Here is a 19,573-nt window from a genome sequence, read left to right on the forward strand (position 1 = left end):
AACGAATCGGCACGTTCTGTTTACGTGACAAACCTTACTAATTGGCTGTGTCGGTTGGCGGCGGGTTTAACGACACATATTTACGCGATCTCATAAAAAAAAACTATACCTGTATGATGGATGATATTGGTCGCGAAAGCCTACGTGTTAAACTGATGTTGATGGATGACTGAATTTTGTGCCCGTGTCTCCTTGCCTCCCCGCGTCTCCCCTGTGTCTCTCTGTTTCTTCCCACGTCTCCCCTGTGTCTCTCTGTCTCTTCCCATGTCTCCCCCCCCGTCCCCGTCCCATTGTCTCAGAGGGTGCGGGAGCCGAGGCTGGGATCCGCGCCATCAAAAGCGAAAGTGGCAGTGAAGACGAGATGACGTCACTGGTGGCAGACGAGGCGCGCTCCTCTCTCTCGCAAGAGTACGGGTGGAGGGGGGGGGTCATGAGGGGCGGGGGTGAGGTCAGGGGGGGGTCAGAGAGGAAGGTCATGAGGGGCGGGGGGGAGGTCAGGGGGGGTCAGAGAGGAAGGTCATGAGGGGCGGGAGTGAGGTCAGGGGGGGTCAGAGAGGAAGGTCATGAGGGGCGTGGGTGAGGTCAGGGGGGGGTCAGAGAGGAAGGTCATGAGGGGCGGGGGGGAGGTCAGGGGGGGTCAGAGAGGAAGGTCATGAGGGGCGGGGGTGAGGTCAGGGGGGGGTAAGAGAGGAAGGTCATGAGGGGCAGGGGGGAGGTCAGGGGGGGTCAGAGAGGAAGGTCATGAGGGGCAGGGGGGAGGTCGGGGGGGGTCAGAGAGGAAGGTCATGAGGGGCGGGGAGGAGGTCAGGGGGGGGGGTCAGAGGAGGTGGGGGTCAGACAGGGGTGTGGGGGGGGGCGGTCATGAGGGGCGGGGGGGAGGTCAGGGGGGGGGTCAGAGAGGAAGGTCATGAGGGGCGGGGGGGAGGTCAGGGGGGGTCAGAGAGGAAGGTCATGAGGGGCGGGGGTGAGGTCAGGGGGGGTCAGAGAGGAAGGTCATGAGGGGCGGGGGGGGAGGTCAGGGGGGGTCAGAGTGGAAGGTCATGAGGGGCGGGGGGGGAGGTCAGGGGGGGTCAGAGTGGAAGGTCATGAGGGGCGGGGGGGAGGTCAGGGGGGGGGTCAGAGGAGGTGGGGGTTAGACAGGGGTATGGGCACGGTTGAGGAGGATGTGGGGTAGAGTCGGTTTGGGGTAGGGATGGTGAAAACAAAACTACGGATGGGAAATCGAAAGAAACGTCGATGTGTCGTCAGACGAGAAATGTTTGTGATGAAAACATCGATGGGCCCTCAAAGATCGGAAACTCAAACGTCAAAGCGTATTTTTTTCGATGCGGTGTTTTTTTATATTCACTATTTGCTGGAGAGAGCAACGTAAATGAGCGGAAGCCTTGTGCCTTACTGGAGAAAATAATGCATATTTAATAACAAAATAGCACAGAGTCTAATGTTTACAACGCTGTTACTGCAGAGTCAACACCCAGCCTACGTCTGCTTTCCAGAACACCCACACTAACCCTCTCTGCAGTGCGTATTCATCTATCCTGTATACAGCATCGACATCTATCAACCACGTCAGTAGAGTTTAACACGTAGGCTTTCACGACCAATATCCATTATACAGGTTTTCTTGGGTTAGATCGAGTAAATATATAAATATCTCGTTAATCCCGTCAATCAGTAAGGGTTGTCACGTGAACAGAACGTGGCCGATTCGTCACTACTACAACACACCGGTGTTTTGGAGAGCCAAGCCACCACATTACAATCTGAGTACGACGTTTTGCTATTAATTACAACCAGCATCATCTATTTGAGGAACGACACAGGTGGACTTCTACACAAATCTGACTGTCGCCTGATGAAGCTGGTTGTAATTATTGGCGAAACGTCGTACTCAGATTGTAAACGTTGTGGATTTGCTCTCCAACACACCGGTTAGTGCTGTACTAGTGACGAATTGGCATGTTCTGTTTACGTGACAACCCTTACTAGTTGGCTGTGTCGGGTGGTGGTGGGTTAACAACACTTTTATATTTATGCGATCCAACCCAAACAAAACGTGTATGATGGATGTCAGTAGAGCGACCAATTTGTCTTTTTATTTTAGATAAAAATTCAGGTGGCCGTCAGGTGGTGGGATGTTGTTTTATATATTTTGGTGTTTACTTGCCTCCTAGCAATGAGTTTCGGAATTTTAATTGTTTTCCAAAATGTTCAAGGACACATCTCGATTTGTTTTCTTCTTCAGATATCGTTCGTTGTAATTTAAGGCGTCGTCCTGCCACGTTTTGCCAATTTTGCCGGGAAAATCAAATTTTCTGGCAGAAAAAAAAAGTGACAACGTGGATGTCATTTCCTGTGACATCTTCCTGTCGACTCTATATATATTTTAGTTTTCCGGATCGTCCAAAATCGAATGTAATTGTGTATTATCGAGCGCCTTCAACTCACGGCGCTTGACATAGCTTGCAAAACGGTGACAGAGTAGAATGATTTAGATGGCGGCGGCGTGCTACAAGGAGTGAGGAATGAGTGACAGCGATAGAGGGTTACCTCGGGATCACGAAAGGCCAGGGGAGGGACAGGAAGGAGTGGAGGGGCGAGGCTTTAAGAGAGGAACAGAGGGAGGTTAAGGAGGGGATAGCTTAATGTACAGGAGCAGTGTTGAGTCTATGGGTAGTGTTGAGTCTGTGCGCAGTGTTGAGTCTATGGGCAGTGTTGAGTCTATGGGCAGTGTTGAGTCTATGGGTAGTGTTGAGTCTATGGTGCAGTGTTGAGTCTGTGGGCAGTGTTGAGTCTATGGGCAGTGTTGAGTCTATGGGCAGTGTTGAGTCTATGGGCAGTGTTGAGTCTATGGGTAGTGTTGAGTCTATGGGTAGTGTTGAGTCTATGGGCAGTGTTGAGTATATGGGTAGTGTTGAGTCTATGGGCAGTGTTGAGTATATGGGTAGTGTTGAGTCTATGGGTAGTGTTGAGTCTATGGGCAGTGTTGAGTCTATGGGTAGTGTTGAGTCTATGGGTAGTGTTGAGTCTATGGGCAGTGTTGAGTATATGGGCAGTGCTGAGTGTATGATGCAGTGTTGAGTCTATGCGCAGTGTTGAGTCTGTGCGCAGTGTTGAATCTATGGGCAGTGTTGAGTCTGTGGGCAGTGTTGAATCTATGGGCAGTGTTGAGTCTGTGGGCAGTGTTGAGTCTATGGGCAGTGTTGAATCTATGGGCAGTGTTGAGTCTGTGGGCAGTGTTGAGTCTATGGGCAGTGTTGAGTCTTTGGGCAGTGTTGAATCTATGGGCAGTATTTAGTCTATGGGGAGTGTTTAGTCTATGGGCAGTGTTGAGTCTATGGGCAGTTTTGAGTCTATGGGCGGTGTTGAGTCTATGGGCAGTGTTGAATCTATGGGCAGTGTTCAGTCTATGGGCAGTGTTGAATCTATGGGCAGTGTTTAGTCTATTGGCAGTGTTGAGTTTATGGGCGGTGTTCAGTCTATGGGCAGTGTTGAATCTATGGGCAGTGTTGAATCTATGGGCAGTGTTGAATCTATGGGCAGTGTTTAGTCTATTGGCAGTGTTGAGTCTGTGCGCAGTGTTGAGTCTATGGTGCAGTGTTGAATCTATGGGCAGTGTTTAGTCTATCGGCAGTGTTGAGTCTATGGGCGGTGTTGAGTCTATGGGCAGTGTTGAATCTATGGGCGGTGTTGAGTCTATGGGCAGTGTTGAGTCTATGGGCAGTGTTGAGTCTATGGGCAGTGTTGAGTCTATGGGCAGTGTTGAGTCTATGGGCAGTGTTGAGTCTATGGGCAGTGTTGAGTCTATGGGCAGTGCTGCTCAATGTAGAGGGAGAGTTGATTCCAGTGGATCCATTTAGATTTTTCCGTACCTTAATTTGTCTATATAAGGGTTCTGAACATAATTTGTCCAAGCCAACTATTGTTATGATAAATGTATTTGATTGTATGTTGTCTTACGCAGTGCAGTTGTTTCGGCTCTGATTTTGTACTTGCTTGATGCATTTGCGCTTTATGCTATTGCTTTTGTAATTTTAGTGAGCTCGCCCTCAAAACTACGAACTAAACCTTATTTATTGAACCAGGCAATGCCCACTGAGATATACAGCTCTTTTTCAGTAGCCACCTGGCCACAAATGACAGCTCAACGAAGTGGCTTTTTACGTGGACATGCATAGCAGCCGAATAGCATAAATGCATGTTTCTAAATGACATGCAAACTCCAAATATACAGGCGTCGTGGTCGTGATCGATCCCACGACCTCCTGTGTACCAGGCGACGTAGTTGACATCTCGATAAACTCGAGCAGTGGAACATTGATTCGTACGCCACACCTGTAACGTCCATCCGCACGTACGTGACCCTCGACCCTAACCGTGACCCCCCCCCTGTGACCCCCCGTGACCCCAGCGCCCAGGGCATCAAGAGGTCGGGGAGCCCCGAGTCGCCCGACTCGAAGAGGAGGAGGATTCACCGCTGCGAGTTCGACGGCTGCGACAAAGTGTACACCAAGAGCTCGCACCTCAAGGCTCACATGCGCACGCACACAGGTGAGTGGACGGGTGAGGGTGCACGTGTGTGGGCAGGTGAGTGGGTGAGGGTGTAGATGAGGGTGTAGGTGAGGGTGTAGCTGAGTGGACAAGTGAGGGTTCAAGTGTGTGAGCAGGTAAGTGGGTGAGGGTGTAGATGAGGGTGTAGGTGAGGGTGTAGGTGAGTGGACAAGTGAGGGTTCAAGTGTGTGAGCAGGTGAGTGGGTGAGGGTGTAGGTGAGGGTGCAGGTGAGGGTGTAGGTGAGTGGACAAGTGAGGGTTCAAGTGTGTGAGCAGGTGAGTGGGCAGGTGAGAGTGCAGTTGAAACTACAACTGAGCGGCTAATTGAGGAGGTAGGTAAGGGGACAGATGAGTTGACAGGTGGAGGTACAAGTGTGTGGGCAGGTGAGTGGGTAAGGGTGTAGGTGAGTATGTAGATGAGTGGACAGGTGAGGGTACAAGTGTGTGAGCAGGTAAGTGGGTGAGGGTGTAGATGAGGGTGTAGGTGAGGGTGTAGGTGAGTGGACAAGTGAGGGTTCAAGTGTGTGAGCAGGTGAGTGGGTGAGGGTGTAGATGAGGGTATAGGTGAGGGTGTAGGTGAGTGGACAAGTGAGGGTTCAAGTGTGTGAGCAGGTGAGTGGGTGAGGGTGTAGGTGAGGGTGCAGGTGAGGGTGTAGGTGAGTGGACAAGTGAGGGTTCAAGTGTGTGAGCAGGTGAGTGGGCAGGTGAGAGTGCAGTTGAAACTACAACTGAGCGGCTAATTGAGGAGGTAGGTAAGTGGACAGATGAGTTGACAGGTGGAGGTACAAGTGTGTGGGCAGGTGAGTGGGTAAGGGTGTAGGTGAGTATGTAGATGAGTGGACAGGTGAGGGTACAAGTGTGTGGGCAGGTGAGAGTGCAGTTGAAACTACAGGTGAGTGGGCAGGTGAGTGGTTAAGTGAGGAGGTAAGTGAGTGGACAGGTGATTTGACAGGTGGAGGTACAAGTGTATGGGCAGGTGAGTGGGTGAGGGTGTAGGTGAGTACGTTGATGAGTGGACAGGTGAGGGTACAAGTGCGTGGGCAGGTGAGAGTGCAGTTGAAACTGCAGGTGAGTGGGCAGGTGAGTGGCTAAGTGAGGAGGTAAGTGAGTGGACAGGTGATTTGACAGGTGGAGGTACAAGTGTATGGGCAGGTGAGTGGGTAAGCGTGAAACTACAGGTGACCTTCGATTAGCACGATTGGCTATGTACGATATGAAAAAAGTTCAACATACATAGAGGTGAGGATGTCGGTGAGTGGGCAGGTTCAGATACCAATGTGTGGCATGGAGTGGGTAAATACATGAGTTTCAATTTTGGAGGTGAGGATACTGGTCAGTGGATTGGTAAGTGGGTAGGTAGGTGGCCAGGTGAGTGTATAATCGAGTTAGACGGCTGATAGGGCAGTTGTGTAGAGAGTGGAGAGTTTCCCATACCTGGGCAGTGTGCTCATGACCGGCTCCGGTTTAACAGCAGAGGTCTCACTCCGAATCAGTCGAGCGGCAATATCTTTTCATCGGTTGCGTAACGTTGTGTGGAAGCTACCGGGTCTGTCGCTCCGCACGAAGCTTCAGGTCTTCTCAGATACGGTTATTCCCTCCTTTCTCTACGCTTGTGAAACGTGGACCCCTCTAATGGAACATCTTCGCCGGTTAGAAACATTTAGGCTGGCCTGCCTACGAGCCATTCTGGGTTTAACCTGCAGGCTGGATTGTGTGAGGAGCTCACAAATCCTTGAAAGATCTGGACAAAGTCCCATCGGTGAGCTCCTCCGGCAGGCAAGGCTGCGTTGGCTGGGTCATGTAGCCCGCATGTCCAGCCACGGCATGCCTAAACAGCTTTTGTTCGGCCAGATAAAGGGGTTTAAACGGGCGCGGCACGGGCTAGAGAAGAGATGGAGTGATGTGGTGCAGGAGGATGTGGAGCTGAGTGGACTTGCAGTGGTGTCAAGATCGGTCTCTGTGGAAGAGGCTCGTGAAGGACACTGCTACGGGGCAGTTGGAGGCAGTCACCCTCCAACAACAACGGAGGGCGGAGGAGCAACGCTCACAACAATGAGCGGAGCGCCAGGTGGCTAATGCACAGCAAGTTGGCATAGTAGGGGGCACAGGTGGTGCATCAGCCAGTCATCTCAGTCAGTCGACCCGTGGCACCTGGGGTCTGCCCCGTGACCTCCTGCCAGCGGGCGTTCTACACTTCACGTGGCCTCAACGTGCACATAGCCTGGTACAAGCGTCGTTGTGACGTCAGCGCCACTTAGTGGCGAATGGCGGTTGTTGTTGTACAATCGAGGACTCTGGTAGGAAAGCAATTGAGAATATAGGTGAGTGGAGAAGTGAGTGGGAGGTGAACACGCAGGTGAGTGTTCAGATGAGTGGGCAGGTCAAGGCATGGGTAAGTGGGAATACGAGTCGTGGAGAGCTGAGGGTGCGAGTGTGTTGATGAATGGACCAGCACGGAAGAGTAGGCCAAATTCCCAGGAAGAGGGGTTCTTTCGAGCTTCCTTTGGTGCAGAGGTCGCAACCGGGTACCCGATACCCGTACCCTACCCGATACCCGGCTACCCGTACCCGGCCGGGTAGGACGCTGCTACTGGGCCCGGCCGGATACGGGTACGGGTAGACCGTGAGTCACTGGTGAGTAACTGTTTGTCACTCATTTCCCAACGTCTTGTCTCTTCTCACAATTCAAGTTCCTAGAATCAACCCACCCGCGCCTGCAACATGGCTTCATCCCAGAGGTCGCAATCAGGTACCCGATACCCGTACCCTACCCGTACCCGGCCGGGTACGGGTAGGGTACCCGGCCGGGTACGGGTAGGGTACGGGTACGGCCGGGTACGGGTACCCGTTTGCGACCCTGGTGCGGCCGGGTACGGGTACGGGTAAAGAATCAAAACCCGTTTGCGACCTCTGCTTTGGTGGAAGCACTTTTGCCAGTAGGTGGCGCGAGCGAGCAGTTTCAGGGCTGCGTCTCTCTGTGCCAAGTCACCAAGGCGGCTCTATTGCTGCCACGAGGGTGCGCTATGAGACAGCTGTAGCTGCTGCTGCTGCTGCTGCAGCTGCCGGAGGTGTCAATCAGATCTACCACATTGATGGTTCAAGCGCTAAGGCACCTGATCGGTACCACCTGGGGTGGAAAATGCCACCAGCCTCCAATGCTACCAGTGTCAGAATCAAAATCAGAATCTGTCTTGATACTGGAGGAATCCGATGAACTATAAAGCTCTTTATTACACAGATATTGTATTCAGGAGGGGCAGTGTCGACCACGAGCAGTCTTCACCATGGGCTGACGCCTTGCGTACCTCCGACTAGCACTGTTGGCTACGTAAGGCGCGAAAGAAGTTCGACATCCAGCGATATATTCACTTTCATCCACTTGATTTTCGTCGCTTCGCTCTTTCGTCCGATTTCAACTATAACCACATTTAAAATTTCATCCACGCACCGTCGTTTTTCGTTCAGCCCTTGACTAGAAGTCGTTCAGTGAGCATCTCTGTGACGTGCTATTTTTTTCGGAGCATACATTACCTGCTGCGATCTACGGACGAGAAACACGGACGTTGGCAAGAAAAAGTGCAACGAAAGCCGAAGAACAGAAACTCGCGAGATGTTTGCTACCTCGCCTGGTGTACAGGAGGTCGTGGGTTCGATCCCGCCCCTGGTACCTGTTGTGTATTTTGGGAGTTTGCGGTGTCTCTCTCTCTCTCTCATCATCATCATCATCATCACGGTGGCTATGAGATGTTAACTACCTCACCTTGTGTACAGGAGGTCGTCGGTTCGATCCCGACCCTGGTGCCTGTTGTGTATTTTGGGAGTTTGCGGTGTCTCTCTCTCTCTCATCATCATCACGGTGGCTATGAGATGTTAACTACCTCGCCTGGTGTACAGGAGGTCGTGGGTTCGATCCCGCCCCTGGTACCTGTTGTGTATTTTGGGAGTTTGCGGTGTCTCTCTCTCTCTCTCATCATCATTATCATCATCACAGTGGCTATGAGATGTTTGCTACCTCGCCTGGTATACAGGAGGTCGTGGGTTCGATCCCGCCCCTGAAGCCTGCTGCTGTATATTTGGAGTTTGCGTGTTTCTCTCTCTCCCCGTGGTCGCGTGGATTTTTCTGCGGGTCCTCCGGTGTTGCCCCCCACATTTATAAAACCACACGGCTTTATAGTACACTACTTGGCTATTATATATTTCCACATTGATAAGCCACTTCGTTGAGCTATCATTTGTGATAGCCAGGTCGCTTCTGAAAAAGAGTTGTTCAGCTCAGTGGGCCTCACCTGGTAAAAAACAAAACTAGTTTATGATAATTGTCTTTTTTTACCCTTCTATCTGGCAACAAAACTGACACCTTTTTTACAAGGAGTCATGTTTGCATTGACCACAATACCTGCGGTCATAATGCAAACAAAAAACATAACTCTGATAATGTGCACTGTCCTTGAAGTTGATTGGTCCACACCCGAGACAGCTTTCCTTAGAGCCTAGTCTCATATGGTGTTGGACCAGATGACGCCAAAAGGCGCACAACTCAAAGACAATGCACCATCAGAGTATGAGAGCTCGGGGTAAGCATTTACACCATCGGAACCTAATTTTTTACTGGCAAATGAGGTTCCAATGGTGTAAAAAAATAGTTTAGTTTCGATGGGGCTCGTGTGCAGCGGCTGGATGCAGCGTTGCTTCGTGAGGTCATGAGAGACGGTCATGGCCTGCGGTGGGCTTCATCCAGTGGTTGATAGATCCTGGATGATTATGTTCTACGCTAGGACGGGATGTGTTGTGGCAGGGTTGTGGCTTTGAAGTGTGGGCTTGCAGCGCCCGGAGCAGGGATTGACGGGTAATGATTACACACGCGAACACTCGTTTTTTCTAGCCCTCTGTTCCTCCCTCCCGCTCGTAATGTCTCCCTCCCCCTGATCCCCAACATCTCCCTCCCCCTGATCTCCCACGTCTCCCTCCCCCTGATCCCCCAGGTCTCCCTCCCCCTGATCCCCAACATCTCCCTTCCCCTGATCCCCCAACATCTCCCTCCCCCTGATGCTTAAAAAATCTCCCTCCCCCTAATTCCCCAACATCTCCCTCTCCCTGATCCCCCAACATCTCCCTCCCCCTGATCCCCCACACCCCCCCCCCTGATCCTTCACATCTCCCTCCCCCTAATTCCCCACGCCTCCCTCCCCCTGATCCCCCCACGCTCCCCCACGTCTCCCTCCCCCCCTGATCCCCCCACGCCTCCGGCCTCCTCTCCACCTTCCTCGTAAACATCCCAAACCTCCTCCTCCCCCCTCCCCCCTCCCGGCGCACGCCACCAAACCCCCCTTTGTTGTGCAACGCTCACCAAATCGCAGCGAAACGTCGGGCACCGCGCCGTGCGAAAAAATCACGCGGAGAGAGCGATGGGCAACGGGGCGACGTTTCGGGCAAGCGGGCACCTCGTTCCCAGCGCCAGCCGCGGTCGGCCAAACGTCCCCGTGTACAGCAGCAGCGGAGAGCCCTCTTTAGAGAGAGAGAGTCCTGAGACTCATTTGAGCAAGGCGTGTGTCCACGAATCGGAAGTTTCTCACTTCCGAGCCGTGACGGATCACCTGCGGATGACAAAGCACATTTGTCTCTCCCCAGACCACCCCTCCCACCCCCGTTTCTCCCGAATCGAGAAGAATGGTCTCACGGTGTTTTGCAACTAAAAATAAAAAAACCTCCGGGTACGTGCGTGTGAACATTTGTGTGTGCGCGTGCGTTTAATAGTGGGGAGCGGTAGCGTAGGCGGTTAGCGCGCTACGCTACGAATCCGGGCGACCCGAGTTCGATTCCTGCTCACGGCCAACACCAGTGGCGATTTATCTCCCCCTAGGTCGACTCAGCCTTAAATGAGTACCTGGTGTGATGTGTAAACACCGCCACTCGGAAGACAAAAGCGGCTGGGCGTGGTGCTGGCCACCCACCCCTTCGTGTGTGTATGTGTGTGCCGTGCCGGCCTTCATAAGTGCTCGCTAACAGCACTTGCCCCAACAGTCTGTTGCAGGCTATACGGGGAATCTTTGTCTTGGTGTGTACGTTTTGTGTTTCATAGATCGCTCAGATTGCATTGTCGGATGGGGAACACGCAGCGTCGTTGGAGCTGAATTCAAATATTTAATCTGATGTTCTCTAAAAATACTGAGATGCGAGAGTTAAAAGCTTGGCTGGGTAACTGCAGAGCAAATGCCATTCGAGGTGTGTTGTTGTTGTTGTTGTGCGCGTGTGTGGTGCTCACTGCTCGCTTATGATCGTATGGGGAGTACTGTATTAGCTAAGCCCAATTGCTAGCATTACCCCTTGCCCCAGCATTAGCCCTAGGGCAAGCATTGCCCCTGGCCCTCATTAATAGCAAAACCACAAACACTTGGGCTGCGTATGGGAGGAAACCAGAGAAAGCCCTCTCTGCATACGATGGACGAGCATTCACCACAGCCCATCCCCTGGCCACATCACCGCAGTGGCACGCCTGCAGCACCTGGCAAGCCCCAGTGGTGGTGGTGGCGGCGGTGGCGGTGATAATGATGGTGGTCACCCATCCAAGCGATAAACCAGGCTCAGTCAACTCTGCTGAGGCTTTGGAGTTCCATCGCGACCGGGGCGCGTTCCGGCTGATTTTTTCGTAAGCCCGCCAAGTGCAAAGCTGGGCGCGGGGGGGGGGGCGGTGTGTGTGGGTCTCCGCGAGTCTCGTGGCGTGATGCACAGGCGCTAAATGCCGCGTGAAAGAGGCGGAATGTTACGGGCAGCTCCCGGCGGCCACTCTCCTCGCACCAGCACGGCAAGCGGGCGGCGGTCCCACCGTGCCGAGTTGTTGGGACGCGTGCTGGCTTCGGCGGAGGCCGGCAGAGTAAAGCTGGCCGCCGCCGTCGTGTTTACCCCCCAAGATGTTTACCCCCCCCACCCCAAGATGCGCGCGTTGTTTGGTTTATTTATAGGCGCCGTACGCATCAATCTCGGGATTTCGTGATGCGCCGCGCGTATGGGGGGTACGGAAGGGGCGACTCAAGTTGTGCGCCGATGTTTTGCCCGCTGGGAGAGTTATTTTTTGTTTAACTCCATGATGGTGGCAGCCGGCCTGTAAGTCCAGTACCGTGGGGGCGGCGAGGATTGTTGGATCGCACTCGTGTTGTGAAACTCCCTTCTCCGCGTGGGCTGTTGAGGAGGAAGCCATCCTCTGGCTCGCCAGGAGAAAGCGGGGCAGCAAAATGTGGACTCCACCTGTTCCATCTCTGCGGGATGGAGTGTTTCTCCCTCGTACGCGTGGGTTGTCTCCGGTTTCCTCTCGCGCGTAAACACTCATTAAATGGCCAATAACACGTTCATATGTAGAGGACCGCAGAGCTTGGAGGGGAATGTTTCTCCTCGCGCCTCTGAGTCGTTCTCTCTCTAAGAGAGCGAGCGAATACGGTGCGGCGTTTTACAAGTTGACATTCGTGTATTATTATTCATAGAGTTTATTTGTCAACACAGCCTCCACCCACAGCCCAGTGCAGCGTGGACGGGAGGCCCCTCTCTCTGCCGCCTGTTGCTGCTGCTGGACTTCCACGTGTTTGCCCCTCTGTAGGAGGAGCGCACATTTTGAGTCGGAAACGACTCCAATCAGACGACGGGAGGCGTCATCCTGATACGCTTTTCCAAGCAGAGAGACGCTTGCTTCTATCCATTGTAGCGACTCGCACCTCGTCTGCTCGTCGAGCGGTGTTCTAACCCGCCTGCGCGAGGTGCTTGCGCTGTGCGGGCGCGCCGCGTGTGGCGTGGAGATCTTCAAGTTGCTGCATTGTGTCTCGTCGTGTGCGTGCGTGCGCGCGCAGGCGAGAAGCCCTACCGCTGCACGTGGGACGGCTGCACGTGGAAGTTCGCGCGCTCGGACGAGCTGACGCGTCACTTCCGCAAGCACACGGGCGTGAAGCCCTTCAAGTGCGTGGACTGCGAGCGCTCCTTCTCGCGCTCCGACCACCTCGCGCTGCACCGCAAACGCCACATGTTGGTGTGAGGGCCCCGGGGGGGGGGGGGGGGAGGGGGTGGGTGGCCTCCCCCCCCCTGTGTGTGGCGAGGCCCTGCGGGGGTTTTGCGGGGTCTGCGTGAAGGAGCAAGGGTCAAGGTTGAGACCTGGCTTTGACGCACTCGGTTTCATCCCAGAGTTTGAGGCCTGGGGTTGAGGCGTGGGATTTAAGCCCCGAGGTTTGAGGCGTGGGTTTTGAGGCCCCGGCGTGAGGCGTCGGAGGAGTCGGGGTGGCAAAGCAACAGGAGGAGGAGGCGGAGGGTTGGTGGATGTTGGATGGACGTTTACACCGGTGGAGGTTGTGCGCGTGTGGTTTGTGTCCGCGCGCACTCACATGCTTGCACAAGTCCTGCCGCTTTCAACGCACTCACACGTGTACACGAGCTTGCACTTACAAGCGCCCACCTACACGCACACCGGCTCGCACATGCAGACGCATGCACGCAAGCGCACACGCAGTGACTTACGCGTGTGCACGTGCGTGCACGACTTCATGGTGACCAACACACCAAACGCAACAGATACACTCACACACTCGATGCTCTCGTCTCGCGCACGCAAACTTGCACGAAAAACACACCACATCAAACAGACATTGGTACCATTGGAGGGTGGATACATTTTGGTGGTACCAATTTCTCCATGCGGCCAATAAATGTGAATTTACACACGATAGCATTTTCCTACTGTTTTCACATGAACATATCATCTGTGTTATTAGGGGCGTAACGATGAAATCGATCGATACGGACTATTATCGACTCTCAAACTCAAGGTACAGGCATCAAGATCTCGCCGGTTCGAATTCATATATTCCGTTTTCAATGATGTGACCCCCCCTCCGGCCACTAGAGCCTGCTACATTCACCGCACGTGAAAGCAAATGATCAAATCGCACCCCAAACGGTGATGGACTTTTCAAGAGATTGTGTTTTGCCAACCACAAGTATCAAGCCTACTGAGAAGTGAGATGATACCTGGAGTCGTGTATAAATGAGTACAGAACGACATGCAGTGGCGTAAGTTTGATTTAAGATAAGATTTATGATAAGATGTGTCGTAATTCTGCGTGAAGTTGCTATCGTGGCCTGCTGGACGTTTGACAGTTCGTGAGATAATTTTCTGTGCTTTGGTCCCGGGTTATTTACGCCCGGGCTAACAGCAGCAGTGGCAATAGCACAACAATTTACAACAACAACAACAACCACCACTGTTCATCACTAAGTCGCGGTGACGTCACCGCCCCCCCCGTACCAGGCTCGGTGCACTTTGACGTCGTGTGAAAGTGTGGAAGGTTTTGCACGTTGAATGGTAACAACAGCCACAGTTCACCGTTCAGTGGCGGTGACCCTCGCCACTGGCTCTCGTGCCAGACTAGGTGCACGTTAACAGTGGTGGAAGGCTCGCTGGTGGGCCGTCATCTATCAGACCCCAGGTGTTATGGGTTAACTCGGTGAGGTGACTGGCATCACCACCTGTTGCACACACACACACTCTAGCGACTGCTTATTCAATGAACAATTAAAATAAAATAAACTACCTAAACTTATTTATATAAAATTATATATATATAGTGACACAGAGAGTTAGCAGAGGCTATCCCGGTCCTAGTAATAACACACGGTGTGTATTTTTTTTCTCTTTCTGAACGATGCAGTGAAAAGCGACGTGGATATTGATCAGGTTTGGGAACGTTGTGAATTTTTGTTGTTGTAAATCTAAATGTGACACAACAACAACAACAACAAAATCCATCACTGCTTCGACGCTGGGCGAAGCCCCAAGGCCTTCGCTCGCGTGACCGGGTGAATTATTTAAAACGAAACATAAAATTCTCGGCTCGGAATTCTAATTTTTAGACGGGAGCCGAAATATTCGATCTTGGGACAGGAATCTCTCTTTTGTCGTCGTAATTGTTTCCCTCTTCCCTGAAAAGCACTAACTGCGTTTTATACCAAGTGCCATGCTGCTGAACTGCGTCAGGCGGACGGGATATTTACGATGGCGATGACAACGACGACGATGATGATGATGATCAGGGTCTAATTTCTCGCAGGATATTTCGAGAGGATTTACCGGACATAGCAGTTGCGCCCGGGGGGGGGGGGGCACGCACTTTGCTCTACTGGAGTAGGTGGCACGTGGCTTGTTCGTAGCCACGGGCATGAGCGAGCGAGAGAAGGTAAACGTGATGTGGTGTGCCGGGCGTGGGAATATTTTCCCGGAATAGCTGACACCCGGACGGACCTGGCCTGAAATTAAACCCTGATGATAATCGTGATGATAACGCCGCCGCTACTACTACTACTGTAAAACTCCTCTTATTCCCGATTATGTCGTGAGGGAGGGGGGGGGCATCAATGTTTCTTTTATCCGTGGGGCGATCTGCAAATTTACTCCACTCGCCCGTGACAACTGGATAATTGCGGATACTCGTAAGAATAGGAATACCGATAATAACACCAACAGTTGTCACGGATCGTACGGATCGCGGATGAGAGGAGTTTCACAGGACTCCCACTACGACTGCGACGCCACTGCTGTACAAACTCCCACCAGTATTTCTGATCGCCGCAAGATGAACACGGCACGGAATATGCAAGCGACCCACCCCGCGGCCGCATTGCTCCACGCCGAGTGGTCGATGTGCACTGCACCAGAGCCTCGCGAGTGAAACTCACCGCGGTTATTTTACGGGCGGAATCGGAGCTGCATTGCGTACAAGGCGGGCGGGCGGACGCACGGGGAAGCGCACAGAGACCTATATAGATACGAATATATTTTTTTGTTCCTCGTGTGTTTCGCAAACGGGCAGACGGTCTTTTTGTGGTGGGGGGGGGGGGGGAGGTGGGTTGGGGGGGGGGCACGATGTGATGTGAAACTCGGGAAAAAACTTTGACCAGATATTTCTCGTTTTTTTTTTGTTGCATTTTGTAAACACGTTTATCCCCGTTCCTTTCATCCCAATGAGACCGGGGGGGGGGGGGGGGTGGGCGGGCTTCATTTCTCACCCGACTATTTTCCGGGATGCTGGGAAACTGGAGTCGTCGGCGCAATAAAACTTGCGTCGGCTCGCAATGCGCCGGCCCCGCACAGCGCACAGCGCTCGCTCCTCGCCCCCGTCGAGAGAGAACGAGCGCAGAGGCGCGATAGGAGGAGGAGGAACCAAGGACGAGCAGCAGCCAGGCGGTGAGGAGCCGGTGCCAAATTCCCCCACGAGCTCTGCGGTCCGATCTAATGAGACTGTTTACACGTGGGAGGCGAAACCGGAGCACCCGGACAAACCCCCATGCGTGCGAGGGGGGAACGCTGTATCCCCCCTGAGCACGTGGAGTCGGCACTTTGCTCAACTGCCTTCTCCCGGCCAGCCAGGGTACGGGCATCGCCTCGATGCCCGGCGTGAAGGCAGTTTCACGACGTTTGCGTGATCCACCGACCCTTGCCTCCACAGTGCTGGATTACAGGGATGCACCAGCACGCGACTGGTAGCAGCCAGAGCAGTAGCAAAGAAGAGGCTCTACTGGATGTGCTGTGCCAGGCAGAGACATATTTTACGGGTTTCCAATAGACCTGGGCAAACCCGGCTGAAATGAATCCCACTCGCGCGCCCACTCACCCACCCACTCACCTAAGCGCTCAAGTACCCACTCACCTAAGCGCCCGCTTACCCGATCAGCTACTCACCTACCTGCTCACCTGCTCACTCGTCTTACCCTGTCACCGACACCCAGGCTCCGTTTATCACTGAATATTCCCAGCGTCGCTGGTGGGCTTTATATAGCAACTAAAACCATCGCGAGAGGGAGGTACACGCTGGATGTGGTTTTACCGGCAGGTCAATTATTTCTTCAGGTCGGCGACAGACCCGGCTGCAAGTGAGTCCTGCCCATAGCAACACCAGGGGCAGTATCGTAGCCACCCAGTGTGAAACAAAAAAAAATCGTAGATCAGCTCCAAAAGATTTTTTTTTACGAAAGAATTTGTTGGCAGTGATACAAGCCTCTCGCTCGAGGTCACGCGGCGCAAATTCAAGGAGTTTCCGCTGATCTTTGCGTTCTTCATGCGGCTATGACTTTGGTGGGTGGTGGTGGTGGTGGGTGGTGAGTGGTGGTGGTGGGTGGTGGTAGTGGGTGGTGGTGGTGGGTGGTGGTGGTGGTGGCGGCTGGGATTGGTAGTGTAGAGATCAGCGCGCTGCGCTACAAACCCGGCGCCCCCGAGTTCGATCACCCGCTCACGGCCAACACCAGTGACGATTATCTGAATTGGTCCTGGGCCTCCCCTAGCTCAGCCTCAAATGAGTAGCTGGTGCATTGTGTGTAAACATTGCGACTGGGGAGACAAAGACGGCCGGGCGTGGTGCTGACCACCCAGCCTCTCGTGAGCCGTGCCGGCCTTCATAGGCGCTCGCTAAAAGCACTTGCCCCAACACTCTGTTAAGGCTATACGGGGGGATTTTTGTCTTTGGTGGCCCCTACAATTTATCGCTCCGGATCCGGGGAACTGTGTGTGTGCATGCTTAGTCCACCGCGGGTTTTACAATCACGTGTGAGGATATTTGGTGTCTTGGCAGTGGCGTTTTATTTTTTTTCTTTATGCGGAGAAAAACCTGGCCGTGTCTCGGGGCTGTTTCCCAAGAGGGTCCTGCCTGCCACATTGGGATGTTTGGCCCAGGTCAGTTTTTGTTTAATTAGAAGTTGTCTTTTGTGAGGATGCTGCTGCTGCTGCTACCATCGCCGCCGGTTCAATTCCTCCTCCTGGCGCGGCAGTTGGAACAACGCCGCAAGTTTCTTAAATTCCCCCTCGTTTATGATTTCAATTTTATTTTATTATAACTCTCCACCACCCACCCAACGACAGAATCAATCGAATCGAGTTGACACGCCATGGCCAAACATGCCACTTGATTTGGATTTTCAGCAAATCGGAGGAATATTGAAAGGCCAGCAGCAACATTTTTGACAAAATTGTCTAACATTTCGCTGGAGATTACAGCCAGCATCAGCAGGAGTTATCAAAAGTTTACCTTTTACTGAATCATCCCTTTTTATGATCTCATCAATAGAGTCTGCAGAATCTGGAGAATCCAATACAAAGTGAGTCTGCAATCCAGAGTGAGTCTGCAATCCAGAGTGGAGTGAATCTACATAATCCACAGTGGATTGAATCTGCAGAATCAACAGTGGATTGAATCTGCAGAATCCCCAGTTGAGTGAATCTATATAATCCACAGTGGGAGGAGTGAGTCTGCAGCATCCAGAGTGGAGTGAATCTGCAGAATCCAAGGCAGAGTGATCTGCAGAATCCACAGTCGTTTGAGTGAATCAATCGACTGCTTCTAATTCACCTCCAACCCCCCCCCAGATGTGTATCCCGGTACCTGGACCCCTTGTGGCAGTTGGACCGCCTGCGCACCACTATCCTGTCATAGTCACTACCCTGTCATAGTCACTACCCTGTCATAGTCACTACCCTGTCATAGTCACTATCCTGTCATAGTCACTATCCTGTCATAGTCACTGTCCTGTCATAGTCACGATCCTGTCATAGTCACTATCCTGTTATAGTCACTACCCTGTCATAGTCACTACCCTGTCATAGTCACTATCCTGTCATAGTCACTACCCTGTCATAGTCACTACCCTGTCATAGTCACTATCCTGTCATAGTCACTATCCTGTCATAGTCACTATCCTGTCATAGTCACTATCCTGTCATAGTCACTATCCTGTCATAGTCACTATCCTGTCACAGTCACGATCCTGTCACAGTCACGATCCTGTCATAGTCACTATCCTATCATAGTCACGATCCTGTCATAGTCACGATCCTGTCATAGTCACTATCCTGTCATAGTCACTATCCTGTCACAGTCACTATCCTGTCACAGTCACGATCCTGTCATAGTCACTATCCTATCATAGTCACGATCCTGTCATAGTCACGATCCTGTCATAGTCACGATCCTGTCATAGTCACTATCCTGTCATAGTCACTATCCTGTCATAGTCACTATCCTGTCATAGTCACTATCCTGTCATAGTCACTACCCTGTCATAGTCACTACCCTGTCATAGTCACTATCCTGTCATAGTCACTATCATGTCATAGTCACGATCCTGTCATAGTCACTATCCTGTCATAGTCACTATCCTGTCATAGTCACTATCCTGTCATAGTCACTACCCTGTCATAGTCACTATCCTGTCATAGTCACTATCCTGTCATAGTCACGATCCTGTCATAGTCACTATCCTGTCATAGTCACTATCCTGTCATAGTCACGATCCTATCATAGTCACGATCCTGTCATAGTCACTATCCTGCCATAGTCACGATCCTGTCATAGTCACTATCCTGTCATAGTCACTATCCTGTTATAGTCACTACCCTGTCATAGTCACGATCCTGCCATAGTCACTATCCTGCCATAGTCACTATCCTGCCATAGTCACGATCCTGTCATAGTCACGATCCTATCATAGTCACGATCCTGCCATAGTCACTATCCTGCCATAGTCACTATCCTGTCATAGTCACGATCCTGTCATAGTCACTATCCTGTCATAGTCACTATCCTGTCATAGTCTAGGCGACAGATGGTACCCGCGCGCACAGCTGGGCACCCCTGCCACGTGGGGCATGGACGTGCTGCCCCACGCCCCCCATTGATCCCCCCCTCCCTCCACCCACCACAGATACCCCTCGCTACCCACATTGATTCTACTCGTCTCCCTGTAGATCCCCCTTCTTCTACTGATCCCATCACCCCCCCATCCCCCATTGATCCCACTCACACCCCTTTGATCCTCCACGCTCCTCGAAATAGAGCGCCTTTACCGCCTATAACACCATCGTTTTAGGCATGTTGGTCAGGCCCATTGCCTGAAACGTCGCCCATGATGTATTTGTATTTAATGCCACGGTGTCTATTGACGGTCGTGCTGAGTTGTTTGTTTGAGATCCCGTGAGATCGGGCGCCATCCGGACGATTGATAT

At 52.5% G+C, this 19,573-nt stretch overlaps 1 protein-coding gene across 1 annotated transcript in view; it reads left to right on the forward strand.

The window, feature by feature from the left end:
* The window catches only part of LOC144937592 (uncharacterized), a 98,453-nt gene extending 83,050 nt beyond the window's left edge, over nucleotides 1-15,403 (forward strand). Inside the window, exons 4-6 of the mRNA XM_078864913.1 lie at nucleotides 300-408; nucleotides 4,412-4,551; nucleotides 12,387-15,403. Coding sequence (XP_078721039.1) covers nucleotides 300-408; nucleotides 4,412-4,551; nucleotides 12,387-12,568 — 431 coding nt within the window. The 3' untranslated portion in view covers nucleotides 12,569-15,403. The remainder of the gene's footprint in view (nucleotides 1-299; nucleotides 409-4,411; nucleotides 4,552-12,386) is intronic.
* Nucleotides 15,404-19,573: the final 4,170 nt, after the last annotated feature.

The sequence above is a fragment of the Lampetra fluviatilis genome, chromosome 19, assembly GCF_964198595.1.
Source record: "Lampetra fluviatilis chromosome 19, kcLamFluv1.1, whole genome shotgun sequence".
NCBI classification, from domain to species: Eukaryota; Metazoa; Chordata; class Hyperoartia; order Petromyzontiformes; family Petromyzontidae; genus Lampetra; species Lampetra fluviatilis.